The sequence below is a fragment of the Entelurus aequoreus genome, linkage group LG22 (genome assembly GCF_033978785.1).
Source record: "Entelurus aequoreus isolate RoL-2023_Sb linkage group LG22, RoL_Eaeq_v1.1, whole genome shotgun sequence".
NCBI lineage: Eukaryota > Metazoa > Chordata > Actinopteri > Syngnathiformes > Syngnathidae > Entelurus > Entelurus aequoreus.
The window spans coordinates 38916311-38939732 of record NC_084752.1 but is presented as its reverse complement, the minus strand read 5'-3'; the positions used below and the strand labels follow the sequence as shown (position 1 = coordinate 38939732).

The 23422-nt window shown below is 39.4% G+C and overlaps 1 protein-coding gene across 2 annotated transcripts; it reads right to left on the bottom strand.

The window, feature by feature from the left end:
- Positions 1–1235: 1235 nt before the first annotated feature.
- srp68 (signal recognition particle 68) lies at positions 1236–23199 on the bottom strand. Of its 2 annotated transcripts, none has more exons than XM_062033167.1 (16): positions 23033–23199; positions 21862–21928; positions 21015–21128; positions 20744–20939; positions 17957–18039; positions 17277–17386; positions 17135–17214; positions 15993–16133; positions 11012–11110; positions 10852–10916; positions 10586–10739; positions 8384–8478; positions 6152–6281; positions 5846–5924; positions 5728–5780; positions 1236–2136 (listed from the first exon to the last, which is right to left on the bottom strand). In XM_062033167.1, exons 1-16 carry the CDS (start codon positions 23118–23120, stop codon positions 1909–1911), a joined length of 1782 nt encoding a protein of 593 aa, XP_061889151.1. In that variant the 5' UTR covers positions 23121–23199; the 3' UTR covers positions 1236–1908. The 2 variants fall into 2 exon arrangements, with proteins under 2 accessions (XP_061889151.1, XP_061889152.1); XM_062033168.1 differs by having other exon boundaries at positions 5846–5921; positions 23033–23195.
- Positions 23200–23422: the final 223 nt, after the last annotated feature.

Genomic DNA, 23422 nt, shown 5'->3' with positions numbered 1-23422 from the left:
TCCCCAATCTTGTTATTTCATGATCATATCTGTAATCCCACCCACAACCACACCTTCTTTTCTTTGTTTTTTTTTATATCGATTCACGCTATTTCATAGTTCAGTTCTCTCTCCACTACTTGCTGCCCCCCCCTCCACACCCCTGATTGTAAATAATGTAAATAATTCAATGTGATTATCTTGTGTGATGACTGTATTATGATGATAGTATATATCTGTATCATGAATCAATTTAAGTGGACCCCGACTTAAACAAGTTGAAAAACGTATTGGGGTGTTACTATTTAGTGGTCAGTTGTACGGAATATGTACTTCACTGTGCAACCTACTAATAAAAGTCTCAATCAATCGATCAATCAATCAATTCAGGACGCTTTTCAATGAATCATGAATGCATCAAAAAATAAAAGGCCTTTAAATTAATAAAATATTCGTATTCAAATATTTTTTTCGTAGTTTTAATGTAACATAAAATCATGCAAAAAAAAATAGGTATTAAACTAATTCTTATTTTTAGGAAACATGTAAGACCACAGTTTGAATATAAGTACTCATAACAAATTGTATAACACAAATGAAAATATATATAATAATTGTTTTAATTAATCAAATATATGTAACAAAGATACAATTTAAGCTACATTAGTTTTAATTCATATTTGTATTAATTTATTTCTGGCACAAAAACACCTACTTACACTTGAAAATGGTTTGACCATACCTACAAAACTGCTCTTGTATTGAATGTTTCATGATTGTGTGCTGAATTCCTTCAAGTCTTCACCTTGGTTTCAATCAGCTGAAGAAAGCATCAGACAGATTTTTGCAATGAAAAATCGCAAGATGAAAGCAAAGTATTTTTGGGGGGGAAAACACCAGCAAACATAGGCAAGGTGACATTGATATTATTTCTCACTTTGAAGGGTATAAGTAGCCAGACCGGAAGACTTCTATCATTTGCTCTTTCAACACACAAGGATCTTCATCTCCACGTCATCAGGGCACACTTTAGTGTGTCAAATACATCAGGAGCCTCAGATGCTTCTAAAAAGGGAACACCCGAGTTGCTGTGATGTTAAAATATATTTTAAAAATGTCATCTCTTACACACCTTTACATTTAATCATAGCTATAAAAATGCACACAACATTCACGCCCAGCTGAGGCATCCCACGCAGGAAACACACACCCACACACACACACACACACCTGTTTGCAAATGCAACACTCGGGGCAACCATAAGCACCCATGTCATGGTGCAAATACAGTTTAATTACATCAAAATTATCTTTTCTCTCCCTATGATTAAATCTTTATCAATGCCTTATTTGGTCATGTGCTAACTCCTACATGCCTGTCTTCATTCTTCACAACAAAGGGTGTGTGTTGAATAATTAGACCTAAAACCAGCTTTTCTTGAGGGAGCAGACACAAAAGCCAAATAAAAAGGGAGCCATGTGGCCACTTTGAAACTTCACCAAAAAGTATTTCTGATGGCTATGTGGGACTTTCTCATTTCAACATAATACATATTATTGGGTCACTCCCTCCATTGAAAAAATGCTGTGTGTGCTTTAACAAAAACAAGAAATAAAAAGTTAACAGCCTACACGGATTGTTTTTGCACAATGAGGACAAAAAGCGGCGTGACTTCTTAAGGACGCCTAGAGCAGTTTCATTCAAAGCAACAACAAAAAGTAATTAGGCGTTCCACAGCTCTTTATCTAAAATGACAAACAGGACTTGGAGTTAAAAAAGAAGAGGCTGATAAAAGATGGCAGGTAGACTCCGTTAAGCCTAAATTTCTTTCCTCAAACAAAAAATCTTCCGTCCATGTCGCACGGAGGCACTGCAAATAACGCTTGGAAAGAAGCAGACAATTGTATCCAGTAATTGTGGAACTCTCCTTAGCTGCCGAAGCCAAAGATGCCCTTGATGTAGCCCGTCAGGCCGCCCTTAACCTTCTGCTCCACCTTGTCGTCCAGCGGCGGGAAGGCCACGTGGTTGAGCGCCAGGTCGAAGAACAAAGGCTTGCAGGGGATGGGCTGGAAGTCGGGCGGGAAATGCACCAGGTTGGGACGCTTCCCGACCAGGGAAGGGTCCAGGCGGAAGGTTTCCAAGCGGTCGCAGAGAGGCTGCCATGACAAGAGAGATAATCATCTTGCAGAGGTCATGTGCAGGCCACAGCTTTTAACATTTGTTGAACAATTTGCTTTGTCCTCCGTAACACAAAACTGAGATGTTTTGTTCTTTGATGATGTGTAAGTGTTGACTGCACTGCAGGGGATTTAGCAGGTCATTCTTTTTACAGTCATAAAACGGTTTTATTTTGTAAATTTCAATAATAAATGCAACTTTATACAACCTTGTATTCCATGATGTGTACCTTATTTGCAGTTCCATTATGGACAATCACTAAGGTATTAGGAATAGTTAATTGAGAGATTACTATGTTACCTGGCTTACTGGTCAACATTTGTTTCTTTTTAAATGACATCATCCACTTTATGTGTATAGAATCAGAGATGCATCTATACGACGACACTCAGGACTCTTCTTATACATATGTTTGATGTAGAGTGGATTCTCCATTTACTAAGCCCTCTATTAGCAAACCTTTACATTTACCAACTTTTAGATGGAGCCGTGTGCGAACCACGTCTCAGTGTACCAACGCTTTATTCATTCATTTTCTGTACCGCCTGCAGGCCAAAAGCAGGGCGCAGCATTTTTGGGGAGGCGGAGCTTGCTGTGAAGTACACTACTAGTCAATTCTCAGTCCTTCAGAGTGTTTTTTCACCTTTTGACAAGTTGTGTCCATTCAGCTAACTCAGCATGAGTCCCTAAAAGACCTGACTGTGGCGTTAACAAAAGGACTATTTGCGAGGAGTACATTCCACGAGGCAGGCTGCATGCAACAGCCAGTTTTAATTGTGACCAGACCGGACTTTTCTGGAAAAAGATGTCAAAGAAGACTTAATTCCCAAGTGAGGAGAAGGGCTAACTCTAGTTCAGCAGCCCCTGCCCTCTCTCCCACAGTGTGTCTCATCAGCTCTGGAACTTTAGTTCTTATTAGAGAGTTTCGGTCGGACGGTTTTTCACGGCACACATTTCTGGCATTGTTGTTGCACTAGTGAGTAATGGATGATTGGCTCACTAGTGAAGGTCATTAAAACAATTAGCGCCATCTTTTAAAGTTAAAGTAGTAATGATTGTGTCACACACACACACACACACACACACACACACACACACACACACACACACACACACACACACACACACACACACACACACACACACACACACACACACACACACACACACACACACACACACACACACACACACACACACACACACACACACACACTCTGGGTGTGCATCCCCTTGTTCACCCCCTGGGAGGTGGGGGGGAGCAGTGAGCAGCAGCGGTGGCTGCGCCCTTTTGACACTTCTTCCACTCCCATCCTTGCTCGCTACAACAAAGATGACAAGGAGAAGACGCTGTCGAAGTGGAGGCACATAAATAAGAGCGCCCACAAAATGGCACATCTTGAAGCCACAGTCAGAAAGTGGCTTGAAGATGTGTAAAACATCATCTATGCAACATTTTCAGCAAAGAACCACCATTATATGTTATGTAGACCACAAGGAAGTCTTTTACATGTAGAAAATAATCATAATATGACTCCTTTAAAGGCCTACTGAAATGATTTTTTTTTATTTAAACGGGAATAGCAGATCCATTCTATGTGTCATGCTTGATCATTTCGCGATATTGCCATATTTTTGCTGAAAGGATTTAGTAGAGAAAATCGACGATAAAGTTTGCAACTTTTGCTCGCTGATAAAAAAAGCCTTGCCTGTACCGGAAGTAGCGTGACGTCACAGGCGGTAGTGCTGCTCACAATTCCCCGTTGTTTACAATGGAGCGAGAGAGATTCGGACCGAGAAAGTGACGATTACCCCATTAATTTGAGCGAGGATGAAAGATTCGTAGATGAGGAACGTTACAGTGAAGGACTTGAGAGGCAGTGATGGACGTATCTTTTTTCGCTCTGACCGTAACTTAGGTACAAGCTGGCTCATTGGGTTCCACACTCTCTCCTTTTTCTATTGTGGATCACAGATTTGTATTTTAAACCACCTCGGACACTATATCCTCTTGAAAATGAGAGTCGAGAACGCGAAATGGACATTCACAGTGACTGAACATGTAAATACACGATTAATAATTCAGCTTTGCGAAGCTAAAACAATAGAAGCTAACCTAGCTACGTAGCCAACGTGATAGCAGCAGTTTCAAATGCAGATAGAAACTAAATTTTAGAAAAAAACCTGACTGGATGGATAGACAGAAGATCAATAATACTATTAAACCATGAACATGTAAATACACGATTAATAATATTCCGCTTGGCGAAGCAAAAAAAACAGAAGCTAACCTAGCTGCGTAGCTAACTTAGATGCGGCGGCGGGCGTTGTACGCTTTTGACGACACCCCGGCCGCCATCAGAGTCGGCAAGAAACATATATTTCCCCAAAGTTACGCATGTCACATGCACATAGACACGCACGTACGGGCAAGCGATCAAATGTTTGGAAGCCAAAGCTGTACTCACCGTAGTGCGTCTGTTATCCTGCTCAAAACACAACACAACCACCTGGTGTTGGTGTTGTTGTAGTCCGCCGCTCCACCGATCGCACCTACAACTTTCTTATTTGCAGTCTCCGTTGTCCATTAAACAAATTGCTCAATCGCTTTATTAACAAGCGGTAACTGGTTGTAGTTCAAAAAGTAACGCACACACACATACACGAGCTGCTGTTAGCCAAAAGTCACGCTCACACACACCCAAGTTCTCCGCCAACTCACTCGCGCATGCGCGTTCCCCAAACCCTTAAAGACACAGTACACTAATGCAAATATCACAGATATTACAGTATTGTACTTAGCCGCTAAGACACCGATCCATCCCACCTACAACGTTCTTCTTTGCAGTCTCCATTGTTCATTAAACAAATTGCAAAAGATTCACCAACACAGATGTCCAGAATACTGTGGAATTTTGTCGAAGAAAACAAGAGGCTTTTCTATCGGGTCCGATGGGGTCCAACCACTTCCGTTGCTTTTGTGACGTCACGCGCATAAATCATATCCAAAGGAGTTTTTCAACCGGAACTGTGGCGGGAATTTTAAAATGTCACTTTATAAGTTAACCCGGCCATATTGGCATGTGTTGCAATGTTAAGATTTCATCATTGATATATAAACTATCAGACTGAGTGGTCGCTAGTAGTGGCTTTCAGTAGGACTTTAATGCACCTTTAGTATGAAAATAGACCTGAATAGGCCCGCTCATCAGCAGTGAGCCTTAAAATACGGTGCACCCTTTGGTCCGGAAAATACGGTACATTTAAGCCAGTGTGGGTGGCACTGGGAGCAGGTGGGTAAAATGTCTTGCCCAAGGACACAACGGCAGTGACTAGTATGGCAGAAGCAGGGATCAAACCTGGAACCCTCAAGTTGCTGGCACGGCAAAAGCTGGTTAGACGTTTGATTTGCTAAGTAAAAAAAGCACTCAGACATCCACAAAAGGTGGAATGTATGTGATGGAGACAACTGAACAGCTGAACTGTCAAACATGTATGAAGGTGAAAGCGCGTTGTTATGATTTCTAAGCAGCATTATTATGAGACATTCATCACAGAAGACATCTTACCGTGTTGTCCTTCACTTGCTGTGGAGAGGGAAGGTCTACTGTGTCCTCAGTGTCTGTAAAGTACAAGTAAGCCATCAGACTGGAGTGCCAGCACAGCATTGAGGGCAGGAGTCTTCACCTAAAATAGCGGCTGCTTGAAGAGAGTATTTCTCTGCGCTGACTTTAGCGATGAGCTCTTGAACATCAGGGAGATCCTGCTGACACACACACACACACACACACACACACACACACACACACACACACACACACACACACACACACACACACACACACACACACACACACACACACACACACACACACACACACACACACACACACACACACACACACACACACACACACACACACACACACACACACACACACACACACAGCAGATATATAAGACTGCAACACATTAACAGCTGCTGATGCCCACCTTGGAGATGTTGTTCATGCTCTTGGCCTTAGACTGAACCTCCTTGGCGTACTTCAGCACTCTCTCGTAGAGGACAAGAGCCTCACTCCACTTCTTCACCAAAACGTAAGACTGGGCTATATAGAAACATCTACAACACAAACAGGAGAAGGAATTGGGGCCTGACCGAGAAGGTATTGGTACATTAGTGCGACATGAACAAAACCCAAAATCAATCAAGTTGTCACGTTGTGTAATTCATAAATAAAAACAGAATACAATGATTTGCAAATCCTTCTCAACTTATATTCAACTGAATAGACAAGAGGTACAAAATGGATGGATGGATGGATGGATGGACTGCAAAGACAAGATATTTCATGTTCACACTGAGAAACTTCATTTTTTTCATTTGCAAATAATCATGAATTTAGAATTTAATGGCAGCAACACATTGCAAAAAAGGCATTTTTACCAGTGTGTTACAGTATTTTCCGCACTATAAGGCGCAACGGATTATAAGGCGCACCTTCAATGAATGGCATATTTCAAAACTTTGTTCACATATAAGGCGCACCGGATTACAAGACGCACCTATGCATTCATTAGATGGAGCTGCGCTAAAGGGAATGTCAACTGTTCTACTGCGTGAATGATTGCCTTGAGTTGGAACTATGCCTTAGTAGGAGCCATTTTGGGGTCTTTACAGAAACACACAAATGGAAATGAAAAGTCATATCCCAGGATGCACCGCGCGCTTCTTCTTCTTCTTCTACGGGGGCGGCTGCTTACCGTAGAAGAAGAAGCGATTCTTCTTCTACGGGGAAAAAGAAGTTGGTGGCTGTTTACCGTAGTTGCGAGACCTAAACTTTATGAAAATGAATTTTAGGTTTGTTGTGGCTCAATATTGGTCCATATATAAGGCGCACCGGATTATAAGGCGCATGGTCAGCTTTTGAGAACATTTTTGGTTTTTAGGTGCGCCTTATAGTGCGGAAAATACGGTACATGGCCTTTCCTTTTAACAACACTCAGTAAAGGTTTGGGAAGTGAGGAGACACATTTTTGAAGTGGAATTCTTTCCCATTCTTGCTTGATGTACAGCTTAAGTTGTTCAACAGTCTCCCTTCTCATATTTTAGCCTTCACACATTTTCAATGTCTGGACTACAGGCAGGCCAGTCTAGTACCCGCACTCTTTTACTATGAAGCCACGTTGATGTAACACCTGGCTTGGCATTGTCTTGTTGAAATAAGCAGGGGCGTCCATGACAACATTTGTATGTACCTTTCAGCATTAATGGTGCCTTCACAGATGTGTAAGTTACCCATGTCTTGGGCACTAATACACCCCCATACCATCACACATGCTGACTTTTACACTTTGACCCTAGAACAGTCTGGATGGTTCTTTTCCTCTTTGGTCCGGAGGACACGACGTCCACAGTTTCCAAAAACTATTTGAAATGTGGACTCATCAGACCACAGAACACTTTTCCACTTTGCATCAGTCCATCTTAGATGAGCTCGGGCCCAGCGAAGCCAGCAGCGTTTCTGGGTGTTGTTGATAAATGGCTTTGGCTTTGCATTGTAGAGTTTTAACTTGCACTTACAGATGTAGCGACCAACTGTAGTTACTGACAGTGGTTTTCTGAAGTGTTCCTGAGCCCATGTGGTGATATCCTTTACACACTGATGTGGCTTTTTGATGCAGTACCGCCTGAGGGATCCAAGGTGCGTAATATCATGGCTTACGTGCAGTGATTTCTCCAGATTCTCTGAACCTTTTGATGATATTACGGAGCGTAGATGGTGAAATCCCTAAATTCCTTGCAATAGCTGCTTGAGAAATGTTGTTCTTAAACAATTTGCTCAGGCATTTGTTGACAAAGTGGTGACCCTCGCCCCGTCCTTGTTTGTGAATGACTGAGCATTTCATGGAAGCTGCTTTTATACCCAATCATGGCACCCACCTGTTCCCAATTAGCCTGTTCACCTGTGGGATGTTCCAAATAAGTCTTTGATGAGCATTCCTCAACTTTCTCACTCTTTTTTGCCACTTGTGCCAGCTTTTTTGAAACATTCCAAATGAGCTAATATTTGCAAAAAATTAAGTTTTCCAGTTCGAACGTTAAGTATCTTGTCTTTGCAGTCCATTCAATTTGCAAATCATTGTATTCTGTTTTTATTTACCATTTACACAACGTGACATCTTCACTGCTTTTGGGGTTTGTATCATGTAAAAGTCTCTGACCTGTAGGCCTTATAGGCCAGAGTCTTGAGGGACACCTCCTTCTGAAAGGTGTGGTCGTCCTCTAGACCCTGCAGGGTCGCGAGTTCAGCCAGACTCTGTTGAGACAGCAAAAAAAAGGTTACAGAAGTACAATCATGCACGCAGAATGATGGTACATTAGCTCACACAAGCAATAATAGATAGATAGATAGTACTTTGATTCCTTCAGGAGAGTTCCCTCAGGAAAATTAAAACAGTGATGATTGTATTCTATTTTCCCAAAGGACAATACTATAGAAATTAGAAATCGACAGATATGTTTTTTCCCCAGGTAGTAGTCAAGGAGGCCAACAACCGATATTTGGAGCTGATATTCACAGGCAGTAAAAGTTATTTAAACATGAAGAGTATATGTCAGTTAACAGCTGGACAAGGTTTTAGGTTTTTACTTTTTTTTTTTAGGGAACATGGGACCAGTAATGTTTCATGCGGCGCAAATATTGTGGTAATTTAGCAGCAAAAAACATGAGAGGATTTCACCAACACCTTCATTACATGTGTCTAAGAGGAGCATCCACATTTGCTTTTCAAAATATGGCAAATCTCCTGAAAATCTGCAATAATATGGGATTTCTCTACATCACAATAACTTGCCATTTACTCAATTGTGTACGGTTTTACAGCAGTTTATGGATTTGATACATTGTAAGTAGGGCTGCAACAACTAATCGATTAAAATCGATTATAAAAATAGTTGGCGATTCATTTAGTCATCGATTCCTTGGATCTATGCTATGCGCATGCGCAGAGGCTACTTTTTTATTATAAACCTTTATTTAAAAACTGCAACATTTACAAACAGCTGAGAAACAATAATCAAAATAAGTATGGTGCCAGTATGCTGTTTTTTACTCCGATAAAATACTGGAAAGGATAGAAATGTAGTTTGTCTCCTTTATCCGATTATTAATCGAATTAATAATCGACAGATTAATCGATTATCAAATTAGTTGTTAGTTGCAGCCTTAATTGTAAGGTTTCCTCGCGAGGAACACTGAAATATTACAAACATTGAAATAAAAACAATTCTGGGCTCCTTCACGTAGTTTATAGTTGAGACATTTTTCTAACTGGCTGACATCATTTCTTCCTGAATGTTACTCCTATTTGTCAAGATAGTTACAAAATGTTTGAATTTTGGCAGAGATATATTTTCTGTCATCTTCACATTTATCCATCCGTGTCCCGTTATTGATTTAATCCCAAAAGACGCGGCGCTCCGTCTGCGTGTTGTCAATGGAGGCTTGTCTAGTCGATTGCTGCAGTAGCCAAAACAAACAAAACGGGACCAAGAAGACACCAGGAATAAAGGACAAAAACTGGATTTTCCGGCAAAAATGTAAAGTTTTGAAAGGCAGGCAGAGGAGATGTACTGTAGGAGATCAGCACTGCAGTAGAAGAAAAGAAATGGGGTGGGCGTGGCTGCGTGAGCACTGCGGTGAACGGCCCAGGAGACAGAAGAAAAATTCTCATAAAATCTCAACTAAATGCCCTTTCAGATATCAAATCATATTTGGGGAGAATTATTGACAAAGACAGTCATTTTTATTTGTAAATTAATTTAAAAAGATAAATAAATTGGACTCCAGCAAGAAGGGAACTTTTCTCATGCAAGGCAAAAAGGCTGGAGCTTAAGCAGTGGTTCTTACTATCTACTTGACTCATTTTTATTTAAATACTGCTATCATATATGTATATATTGTATCTGCTGATATAAAAAAAACAGCCAATACCAATATCTGTCAAAATGCCAAATATTGGCTCTGACAATCAGTCAATCTTGAATAGAATTCAAACTATATTTACTATCCAAGGAAAAGTCATCACACAGCCCAAGTAAGTACACATCATTTGTCCAAAGATCATCTTGGAAGGTTTTTGGCTGCGTTATCATTTAGGAAAATGCGCCCCACTTTCCCAAAGAAAGGGGATCATGCTCAGCTTCACAATGCCACAGTATATTCCGGCAATTAATGAACCGCAGCTTTTCCAGTGCCACCAGCACTCATGCAGCCCCATACAATAACGCTAGTATCAGCGAGCATGACACAATTAGCTCCTCTCAAGTGTATCTATGTTTTATTATATAGTATTTCACCTTGAGAAGATCATGTGCTGAAAATGGGTACACACTCTTGTGCGATTGTTTCCAAATACGCTTACCTGCAGGATGATGTCATACAGTCGGATGAGGTCCTGCGGGCGGGGGCCCCTCTTGTTCTCGTCCGCCTCAGGTTCCTTTAGCTTGGCTTGCAGTGTGTGCGCCATGCTCTCGTTCCTCTTCACCAGCGTGCACAGCTTGATGAAGGTCAGGTAGCTGGGAGAAGACACCACCAAAACCTTAGAAGTCCTCAAAACATCTATGCTATTAAAAAGGCACTAAAAAACAACAAAAATATGATAAAGTAGAATGAATTCAAAGCAAATACCTGTGCAGGAACTGCATGTTGGACACTTTGCCATTGTCAGCATCAGAGCTTCTCTCTCGCTGCTTCTAGAAGGGCAACAAGCAATAAAAAAAATCCTCTTCCTACTATTGTTACAATTTAGGATTAGCAGGATGTCAACTTTCAGGTGTGTGTATCATACCGCTTCAGTCTTGAGCTCCTCTCGCACAGCTTGGATGGTGTCCCTGCACTCGGCCAGCAGCGTCTCATACAGATGCTCTTTGGTGTCCTCATTCGCTGCCTTCTCAGGACAGGATACAAGAAAACATTTGGAACACTGATTAAAAAAGCTAAACATGCTTTCTTGTTGCTACACTAACACCCGATGCCTTTAAAACAATAAGAATGATTCATAACAAATGGGTTTAATAAGCAAAAGAATATGGGAGGCCATTGTCTATGTTCTAGGGATGCAACGATCCATCGAGAAAAACATTTCTCGCAGACAAACTCATTTGTCGACAATAGTCGGTGACGTCATCCCTCGCGGCTTTTTTCCCGAACTGAGGCAAGTCAGCACATTTCAAAAGGTGTTAAGTGTGGGAACATTTTATACATACATAAATGCATATATACAGTACATACATGAGAATGAATGTGGAAATAGTGTCAAAGCACTTCGAGTACCTTACAGGTAAAAAGCGCTATAAAAGTGTAATCCATTTACCATTTTTATGTACACACACGTATATACTGTACATACACACGCATATATACACACTTACAGAGTACAATCTACTAGATAGCTAAAATGTTCATACACCATCATCACAAGATGTTTGTTTGTGATGAGGTGGCGACTTGTCCAGGGTGTACCGCCCGAATGCAGCAGCCCCCCGTGACCCCAAAAGGGACAAGCGGTAGAAAATGGATGGATGGATGGGATGTTTGTTTTTATTGTTACTATTTTTAATTCCCTTTGTTTTCATTTAAAAAATCACTTTGCCTGTCCTTGCTTTTAAATGGACACTTCAACAGTTAGTTTTGTACATGTAACAGCCTAATGAGGAGCACAGTTACAGTATTGATACTTCTCAAGGAATTAGTCATCTGGTAGTAAAATATCTTAAAAAGAATTTAAAAGCAAATGGCTAAATTAGAGCTACTGAATAGATTTATACTCCAAAATGCGACTCGTCAACAAATCATTGAGATAATCAATGACTAGCCGACTGAAAACAGTCACCCTACTATGTTCAATGCGTGTGTGTGGTTCTGGTGTCGCTCCACCCCTTTATCAACACATGAAACACCGTCATTCAACGTCCACGTCATTAAACTCATAAGTATCGCACAACCACAACTGAAACTGTAGTAGGTTAAAAGTGCTGGGGTCAAAGCAGGAATGCATTAATGAAGAAGGTAAAAGGGAAGAGGAGGAGGTGATGGTATGTGGTCCAGCAGGCTGCTGATGCATTCCTGTACAGCTTATCATTATGCATACTCTCTTTTAAGGTTCAAATATCTGTGATCACCTCCCAAATACTTGGAATACGCTTGTGGTACTCGTCCATAGAAAGGGAACCCATCATTTACTGTATTTGTTCCACTAAAATGTACCATTTTTATGCAGACGACACCATTATTTATTGCTGTTCAACCTCCATCACTCAGGCTTTTGAGTTTTTACAAGCTGCTTTGGATGTCATCCAGGCTCGCTTATTTGATCTTGAATTGGTTTCAAATACAGATAAAAGCAAGGTAATGGTTTTCTCTCATTCAAGAGTGCTACTGGAAAATATTCCAAATATTGTAACATGAAATGGAAACCCTATAGAGCAGGTCTTAAATGACAAGTACTTGGATTTTACTCTTGATCAGGAGCTTTCATTTAAAGCCCATATTAGCAACTTGGTCTCTAAGCTTAGGGTAAAGCTTGGTTTCTTTTTTAGAAATAAAAACTGCTTCTCTCTTAAAGTCAGAAATAAATTGGTAACAGCAACTATCTTGCCTGTAATTGATTATGGAGACGTGCTTTATTTTAGTGCTTCATCTAAATGCCTCCAGTCCTTGGACACTGTTTTTCATTCAGCACTAAGATTCGTTACTGGCTGTCGCAGTCTCACCCACCATTGTCAACTGTATATGAAGTCAGACTTATCTTCATTGAGTGCACGCAGATACACACATTGGCTGACTATCATTTATAAGGCTCTTTTAGGTTTAATACCTCCATACTTGTGTACTCTGTTACAAAGAAAAAGCAGCTCTTACGCATTACGTTCTAACAATTTGTATGTTTTAACTGTTCCTCATGTACGGACTGAATTTGGCATTGCTGCCCCTATGGCATGGAATGCATTGCAGACGAAATTGAAACTTACAGAACTACTTCCATTTGGAGCCTTCCGTTCTGTCCTGAGGGACAAACAGCGAGAGACGTTTGCACAGTGCCTGTGTTTTTAAAGATGTAAATCTCTGTTGTTTTACAGTTCTCTTAAGTATTTTAAAATGTATGTCTTAATGTATTATTTTTGAAACTGCTCTGTGACATGTGCTGTTGACCTCTTGGCCAGGTCACCCTTGTGAAAGAGATCTTGATCTCAATGGGTTTTCTTATCTGGTTAAATAAAGGTTCTAAAGCTCATGTTAAAAAAGTAATATTTGTGCAACGAGGCGTAAGGGGATGATGCTACTTTATGCCAACACCCTGGCGACGCCCTGCACAACCGGTTCTACTTGTTACACATTCCGTGGTTCATGCTGTAGACCAATGAGAAAAAGGAGCCTTCACTACAGGAAGCAGGTTACGGCCAAACACCAGAGGACTACTGTGTGTAAAAAAAAACAGAAGTGCCTGAGAGTGTCAATGTGACACGTTCTAATTCCTGCAGAGCCATCTGCAACGAGCACTGTCATCATCTCTGGTTGTCCAAAAGAAACAAAGGTAGTTAAATGACCGCACTTGTGTGTCACACACCAGCTGGGTGTAGTCACGCGTGTACGGATATGTACAGAATGTAGTTGTGCGATGAGTGGGGCCGCATGCCACAGGGTGTGATGGGCGTGGCCGCAAGATGTGCTCGTCAAAAAAACAGGAGGAATGACTGCAGGTGGTTTTGATTCACCGCGGCGGACAAGAACGAGGACAGTGACACCACTTGAATGTTTAGAAAACTGCACTAATACACACAGATGGTTTTATGGGGATTGCACAAAGACAAGGCGTGTCCAACTCCTTGTCTTTGAGGGCCACATCGCAGTTATGGTTGCCCTTGTACCAGTGAATAATATATAAATATAAGGATTCGTCTCATATTACATAATTGCCAATGCATTTCATATTATATATTTTTTAAGAACGCTGTAAAAAACGAATACAATTTCACTGAAAAAAACGTCTGCTCGGTCGCCCCAAAACAATCGATTTCTTTTACAGTGTACAATTTGTTGGATAACTTGCTTTAAAATGATAAGTAAAGCAGATATTTAAGTATTTTTATTTTTACATTACTAGACAAAAGTGAAGTTTTAAAGATATGCAATTGCACGCAGTACTTGTATTTATGAATGTCAAAATGGAAAGAACAAATACATTTAGTAAGAAAAGCTAAACATTATTTCGAGGCTTTTGCCGGTCACATAAAATGACGTGGCGGGACAGATCCAGCCCCCGGCCTTGAGTTTGACACGTGTGGTGTAACGGAATGTTATTTGAGGCGTTAACATATTTTGGTGGCTTTCCACGTGTAAACGGCTTTGAACTGTATGAAAGTGTAGGCCAAAGCAACAGGTGCCGCTATAATCACACGCTTAAGGGCTATTTCAACCAAAAGCTTCAAAAAGTAAGTCCTTCCCACTAAGGGAATACAGGAAGAATTGTGGTTAATTAATGGGTTAGGTGAGGGGGGGAAATAATCACACTAAATAATTCAAACAAAAATACAAGTTAATCATATATACAGAATGGGTAACATCCTATAAGGGAAACAAGCCTAAAAAATATTCTGCTAATAGAGAATAGCATGGGTCACAAATAGTTTGACTTCCCAACACTGATTACATGCTATTTGTAAGCAGTTCTAAAAATGACTTTTAATAAGTAACAATAAAACAAAGACTAAAATATCCAGCATATGCATGTGACAGATGTTTCATGAGAGAGAAGTGTGTGTGTCTTTAAAGTGATGTGTGATGTCAGCGAGAGCCTGCTCAGAGCAGCATTTGACCTCAGCTGTGTTTGTGAGCTCTGCAGCGGCAGAACACAGACAGTGATTGCAGCGCTGTTCAATCTATCACTGGATTGTTTTAGCACTCCTTAAAGACATTGAATGTGCTTCGATGGCTGTCTTGTCTAATGTCAACAAACGTGGTATAGTAGGATTGCAAGCTTGATTTTCTGTTCATTATTCCCTTGTAGTAGTAGAGGGAGTGTGTGTGTGTACTACACATTTTCTGCTGTGTGATGTTGCCTCTTACAATTTAATATCACTTTCATTTTAGAGTGATGCTGGTTGTTGCTTTCATTAGTAAAAAATGACTTCCAGTATTGACCTTGCTGTGCTTCTGACGCTGTCTTGGTGACATAACGACATGAAAAGTAGCGTGCCATGTTACATCAAACGCATCGGTAACGGCGCCATGACATACGTAAAAGTAATTATTTAGATCACTCGTTATTAGTAAAAGTACCAAGTTATTACAACACACCGTTTTTCCTAGTACTGTTCATAAGTACTGGTAATTGAATGAATACACAGCAAGTACAGAGTCACATAGATTTGCAAAAATAACTGAAAGCGCTGCAATACGCATACCATACCAATAGTTGCCGATGTTCCTTTGTAAAGAACGTATTCTGCTTTATGCTTCTTTTGCATGTTTGGGTAAGCAATGCAACTCCCTTTGTCAAAGTAGCAGTGTAGTGAATAAAAGATCAAATCATACCCTGCAATGTGAACGTAGCCTAATAAAAAACAACAGTAATGTGGACATTTCATTTTTGCATGTATTGTACCTCTTTTCATCTTTTACAAGTAAACAATACCAATGTAAAAACAATGTTTGCTTTGGTTTTCAGGCCTTGCTGTGTATAACAATGTCCGAAATGACAAAGTTCTCATCTGTTTTTAGTTGAAAATAGTGTCAGGTAAACAAATTCCTGAGTTGGAGAAGATACTGACCTGAGCGATGGCAGCCTCATTGTCTGCCAGACCCAAAAGGAAGATTCGGGCCTTGTCAATCTTGACAGGCACACTTCGTCCTCGCCACTCCACCTCACTCATGGTGGCCGCCTGCTTGGTTCTGGCCTGAGTTATCAGGGACTGGGAAGAATAATGACGTTAATGGGACTGTTCACTTAATCTTTACCATACACTAAAACAGGCAAATTAGTCAGGAGTGCAAAAAGAAAATTGAGTCACATTTGAATTTAAATTCTTATTCATCTAAATCGATTCATAATTTTCAAAAATCGATTAAAACAAACAATGATGTAATTTTTTTTCTCATAAGAATCAATTTTTTAAAAATATGTTTTGGGCCATCTCCATGCAACCACAAAGATCTTTTCTAATCTGTAACCGGTTCTGAGAAAGTTTAATTGTAATTATTATACCAAACAATAAATTGCGAGAATCGATTTAAATCGAGAATCATGTTGAATCTGGAATCGATTCTGATTCCAATCATCACGCCAGGAATCAGATCGAATCTTGAGGTCCCCAAAGATTCACACTACTAGTATTTAGTAGGGGTTCACAAAAAAAGCAATTCAAATCCGAATTGTGATTCTTAATCTAATTACTATAATACAATTTCAAAAGCTGATTAAAAAAAAGATTTTTTTAAGAATCAATTTTTAAAATGACGTATTTGGGCCATCTCCATTCTACCAGAAAGCACATTTCTAAACTGTAACCTGTTTTAAAAAAAAAAGTTTCATTATAATTATTATACCAAATAATAAATTGTGAGAAACCGACTTGAGAATGGTCTTAAATCGAGAATCGATTCTTAATTGAATCAGCACCCCAATATTCGGAATTGGATCGGATCGTTCGGTGCCCAAAGACTCACACGCCTAGTATTTTTAATAGGAGTGTACAATAAAATCAATTCAGATCCCAATTGTGATTCTTACTCATCCTGATTCTGAATCAATTTCAAATTTTAAAAAACGTATTTAAAAAAAAAACTATTGTAAAACTTTTTTCCCCCTCCAAGAATCAACGTTTTAAGGCCATCTCCATGTAACCAGAAATCATTGTTCTTTTCTTTGCCCAAAAGAGTCATGTGCATCTTAAACTGTCAGAAATGTTCTCACCTCTAGTTTTTCAGCCATCATGCCGCCACCGCCTCCAGTCAGTCTCATCTGCATCAAGTCATTGATGGCATTCTGGTCACCTGGGTCAGATAAAGTGCATCATTTCACCATGCAGGCCTGTTATCAGTGGTCAAGCACTCACCAATGTTGTAAGCACAGTAACGGATGTTGGGCGATATTTCATCTACACGCTGGCGATACAACGCTGCAAGCTCCTCAGTGAATGCACTGGCCAGCTTCTCGTAGATGGTCCTGGGGAAAAAAGGGCAACTCGAGGTCAGTTTTCTTCAAAACAATAGTGCAGCCAACCCCATAAAACCCAGCAAAATGTACTCGCTCGTAACAGCTTGTAACTGCAAAGTGACATAACTTTGCTTTTAAACAATTGGAACAAAGTAGGTGAATGAAGAATACTGTAAAGAAAAAGATGAACTATACCGAAGCAGGTGTATATAACACCAGCCAAGGACATTAAAATAACATCTAAATGAGACATGTACTCATCAAAATATGGAAAAGTTGCTGATGGTGTGTTTGACAGAAGCAGCTGGAAGGAGATACAGTAGAGTTACTACATAAAAATACTGTAGATTGTTGTTTTATTCAACATTTCTTATCTAAAAGTTTGTTATTTTCAAAAGAGATGTTACTGGGGGTGAGGGGGGCAAGTACCAATTAATTTGAAGTCAATGCTGTTTCCATATACGGGTTTACCGAGGTGCAACTTTATTTTGGGGCCATCATAAGTGCATGGAACTACAATACATGCAATAGGTGAAAATATAAAGACACATCACAGAAAAAAACAAGGAGAAGACTGACTTGCACTTGTTGAAAGCCTCCATGGCGCGTTTCCACTCCTGCAGTTCAAACTCTACCATACCGGACAGGTACGCTGTGTAGGCCTACAGATTAAAAACACAACTGTCAATGGTTGTTGGAAAAACTAAATAAATGTGCAGAAGACAGCCCGAAAAGTATGTAAACTTGTTCTGCTGTAATTTTAAAAAAGACAATGCAATCAATTTACTCATGTAGGCGGCAGTAAATGAGCATCAAAAAGAAACTAAAAGGAGAACATAGACAAGTTAAAAAATATACATATTTCTTCTAAAAAATACACCACATGGTGGTGCTGTTAAACCTGTTCAACCCCATGAAGCCTGGATTATGTTCCTGCATAATTCTTATGTGCTATTATCGGCCAAATCACTAGGAGGCAGAGTGAGCAACCACAACTCTTAAGATTATAAGAAACTGCTTAACTCTCAGCTGTGCTTTTACTTTTATGAATTCAATGATTCTTTCACACATATCTTATGGCTTAACTACCGTACATGGTCCCAATCAAAACCATTGAGTGTCTTTATAACCGCGCCTTGAAAGTCCTAGACAAGAAGAGTATACAATGTTATTGCCAAATTTTAACCAAATACAATATTTTAAGTTTTACCAATTTTATTTTGTTACACACGGTCAAACTGGTTTTTAAATGCTTGGATAACTCTGCTCCCCAATTGCTCTGCAAGGCAATTACAAGACTGCAAAGTGGTAGCAGATCTACCACCCGAGCTACGTCAAAAGGCAACTGGTTCCATTCCGTAGAACATCTTTTGCCCAGACTGCCTTTTCAATAAAAGGAGCACAACTATGGAACTCTCTACCTGACACTTTGAAAAGTATACCTGCACTTGTCACTTTCAAAAAACAAACAAAATTGTGGCTAGTTGAGCAACAATCGTGTTCCCATGTTTAGTTTTTACTAATTGGTTCTTAACTAGTTTGCGCTTTGTCTGTGTTATTATTATTATGATTAGCTTTTATCTAGATTGCACTTTGTCTGTATTATTACTATTATCATTATTATCGACTCCTCTTTGCCTCGTTCTTTTTATTTTCCTATTTTGAATGATGTTAGATCTGTGTTGTTGTTGTTGGGGACAAGTGTTGTAAATGAGCTTTGGCTACAAACACTATGATGCATACATTGGATAACTGTTTCAGATATCTATGTTTATGTATCTGTCCCTATTTCAAATAAACCTTTATATATATATAACTCTTTGTAAGACGTTGACAAGCTATTTGGGAGGGGTGCACCGTACAACTTTTACACATCCGTTGCCATACCAATATTGCAGCCTTGAGTATTGGCCAATAAAATATCAACACAAAACATACACTACTGTATCACATTGGAACCTCGATTTACGAACCCCTCTATTTGCACACTTTTCGGTTTACAAACTTTTAGACCGCCCCAAATGTGCCTCTGTGTGCGAACCATGTCTCAGTGTACGAACGCTTCATGTATTCATTTTGTGTCTCACTGGCATCCACTTTGTGCTTGCTCTTATTAAAGAAGAAAGTTTAGAATTGTGATGAGAACAGACTTTTTCGGTAAAAAAGATGCCAAAGCGGACTTATTTCAGAGCAGAGGAGAAGACTACCTTCTCATTTACCTTCCTTCTCCACGCCTCTTCCATGGGCACACACGGTCCCTCCCCCTTCTGCTACTTTCTCTCCTCTCGTGAGCGCTCACGACAGGACCTTTGCCAATGTTAATGTAAGTGGATTTGACTTTTTTGAATGTTTATATTGTAGCAATATGATGGTTGTTAAAGTTAAGGATTTTTGTGATTTCCGGTCGTTTGTGAGGGCACCAAACAGACTTCTGTGCAGAACATACAGCTCAGTCCAGCTTGTCGTTATTTTGACCCGCTAATAAAAAGACAGTTGATTTACCACCTTCTTGAGGTGTGTGTTTGATATACAGTATTGTATAGCACTTTATATTGTGTACAAACCTTCACTAAAATATGGACTTTTGTCAAGGCTGGAACCAATTATTCATATTTACATTGTTTCTTATGGAGACATTTGCCTCACTACCCGAACTTTGATTTACAAACCCTGTTCAACAACCAGTTCTACTGCACTTATTTTGTAGTCAGGGTCTCTGCGAGTTTCAACAACAACTTTTTAAGACCATAGTTAATTAAATGTAAGATCCTTTTCACAATCATGCTGGCAATGAAGTAAAAAAACAAGAAGAACATTTTTTGTTTTCAGTACAGCAAGGGAAAGAAATGCAAAACATTTGGGGCCTTTTCATACACTTTGTGCATTATAGATGCTAAAACCAATCCAATGGGGATCAATACACTCTGTAGTATAAACTAAATAAACTTAAATGTTTTGAACCTTATTGAAATTGAGAAAATTATTATTCATCTCATTATGTGAATCATAACTGACATAACTACTTATTTAAGAGAACGGTTGTATTTAGAATGTATTGATTTAAATTGTGAAGTGAATATGTATGTGTTAGTAATTGATATGAATTGAAAAAGGGGCAGGATTAAAAAGGCTTTGCTACTACATAAGGAGATCTTAGAAACGAAAAAATGTAATGTATCATTGTGTAACTGTGTGCATGTTTGAAATGAACCATAACCATATATGGTATGGTAAGATGCAATATGGGACAGCACAAATATCATTTGGATCTAATAATAATAATAATAATGGATTAGATTTCTATAGCATTTAGTGGAGATGAATCTTTAAACGCACATAAAATGCACACAGAGGCATGGACAGTACCTGCGCTTCCAATTTAGTCTTTGCGTCAACATTGGGGCTCTCACACAGCTTCTCCAGCTTCTCGCTGTGTTTGGCAGCTTTGCGTAGACGGGCCAGCAGGTGGAAGCGCTTGCGTGGCTCCGTGTTGGCCTCTTGCTTCAACTGCATGGCGTAGCTCCACGCACGCTCCGCCTCCATCAAAACCAGCAGCAGGTACCTGAAAAAGACATAGGATGAGCCTTTGGTCAGACATCATTGGCTATGGACAAATGACTGATGTGTGATTCATTACCTGCTGTCCGAGAGCATTTCAACATTTATTTTTTTCCCAACAAACTTGTGTCGGTTTCCCATCTTGAACCCCAGGGTTTTACGTAAACGGCGCAGTCTGCGGGAGCAGTAGCCCCTGGAAAAGATTATAGCAGATATTATGTTTTTACAATCAACCTAAAACCACAATGTTTTTGACTGTTGAGGATTTAAACAAGCTTATGGTGAAGAACATCCTCAAAAGTGCTGCAGTTGTCAAACAAAAAGCATCAATGTGTGTGTTTGGCATTAGAGGTACAATAAAAAGGGAAAGCCTGTAATGCAAAAACAACTTTTCCAACCAAGTGGTACCTGTTTTTGTGTTTTTTATGTTGTATATTTTATTACATGAGACTTCCAGTTCAATTTATCATCAATTATTATATCTAGAAATTTGGTTTCATTTACTCTTTCAATTCCTATTCCGTCTATTTGTATTTGTGTTTGACTTTCTCTTTTACTGTTCCCAAATAGCATTATTTTACTTTTACTGAGATTCAAAGATAGTCTGTTTTTGTCAAACCATCTTTTTAATGTGTTCATTTCTTCTGTTATTCACATTATCTTCTGTGTGTTCTCTCCTGAACAAAACGCTGTTGTATCATCCGCAAATAATACTAACTTTAAATCTTTTGTAACTTTACAAGTGTCATTTATATAGAGATTGAACAATTTTGGTCCTAGTATTTGTTGGACCAAACCAAACGACTCGACGGGCCAAATTTGGCCCCCGGGCCCAACATTGGGCACCCCTGGTCTAGATGAAAGTTGAGTTATTATCAACATCCTTCCTTAATAATAACACTGCATAGTAAGTGTTGCTGACTTACCTGTATCTTTGGTAGTCTCCATGTCTGAGACCATGCAGCTGCTGGGACTCCTTAATGATATGCAAGACTGCAATACACAATTAAGGCAGCATTAGACACACATGCATGAGTACCTTTAATAATATTCCAATAGTTTCTACATAGTGGTGTATGAGCATGCAAAAGACACATGCGTGACTACCTTTAATAATATTCCAATAGTTTCTACATAGTGGTGTATGAGCATGCAAGACACACATGCATGACTACCTTTAATAATATTCCAATAGTTTCTACATAGTGGTGTATGAGCATGCAAGACACATGCATGACTACCTTTAATAATATTCCAATAGTTTCTACATAGTGGTGTATGAGCATGCAAGACACACATGCATGACTACCTTTAATAATATTCCAATAGTTTCTACATAGTGGTGTATGAGCATGCAAGACACACATGCATGACTACCTTTAATAATATTCCAATAGTTTCTACATGGTGGTGTATGAGAATGCAAGAGACACATGCATGACTACTTTTAATAATATTCCAATAGTTTCTACATAGTGGTGTATGAGCATGCAAGACACACATGCATGACTACCTTTAATAATATTCCAATAGTTTCTACATAGCGGTGTATGAGCATGCAAGACACACATGCATGACTACCTTTAATAATATTCCAATAGTTTCTACATAGTGGTGTATGAGCATGCAAGACACACATGCATGACTACCTTTAATGATAGTTTCTACATGAGTATGAGTACTATTAATGATAGTTTGTAGTGTATAAGCATGCATGCATGACAGAATTAGGCTGATGAGGGATTTTTCTTATCTCCAGTAAACACATTTAGGATGCCTATAGAGGTGATAGTGAACTATGATAGATAGTAGTAGTGAATGTATAGAGGTGATAGTAGTATAATGTATTATAGCTGCCAATAATAACATGTATAGAGGTGATAGTAGTATAATGTATTATAGCTGCCAATAATAACATGTATAGAGGTGATAGTAGTATAATGTACTATGTATTAATAATAATAAACATATTTTAGAGTGACACGTAGCCTAAAGCCCGCTAGCTAGCAGGCTAACGTTAGCTTCAGAAGCAAGTAGACAGTCTTGCTTTTCAACCGAACCTATGTTACACGCACAACACTGCAAAAAACAGGATACCTTCAAGACCAAGTCCTCCATTCGACGAATTTTCTTTATTTTCACCAAAAAGTGAAAGTTTGGCTGCGCCTTGCTTGTCTGCGGCCATGTTTAATAGCTAGCTAGACGAGACACACGCTCAACGGATCACGTGACCGTGGAGGGCGTGGCTATAGTCTGCGTAAGTCTCGCGAGACTTGGTTTGCCCTGTGTTCTTCCTGGGTAATATTTATGCCTCTTTTGTCTGCTTTTCACAAATACATGACTTTTATTATGACAGCATGTTTTAGGAATTTATTGGCGAAAGGTCATGTTTTTCTTCAAAGCAGTACAACTTAGTTTACTTATTGGAAAACTGAGGTTAGAGAAAAATGTAATTTAAAACATTTGTACGCACGTACAACACTTAAG

Bases quoted from the DNA above. Each gene is read 5' to 3' on its own strand.
- srp68 (XM_062033167.1), bottom strand. From the start codon at position 23,120: ATGGCCGCAGACAAGCAAGGCGCAGCCAAACTTTCACTTTTTGGTGAA. The intron at 17,215-17,276 runs GTGAGTGCTTGA...TATCTGACCCAG, and splicing joins TTACTGTGCTTACAACATTG to GTGACCAGAATGCCATCAAT. The intron at 6,282-8,383 runs GTCAGAGACTTT...TTTGTGTTGTAG, and splicing joins CTGGCCTATAAGGCCTACAG to ATGTTTCTATATAGCCCAGT.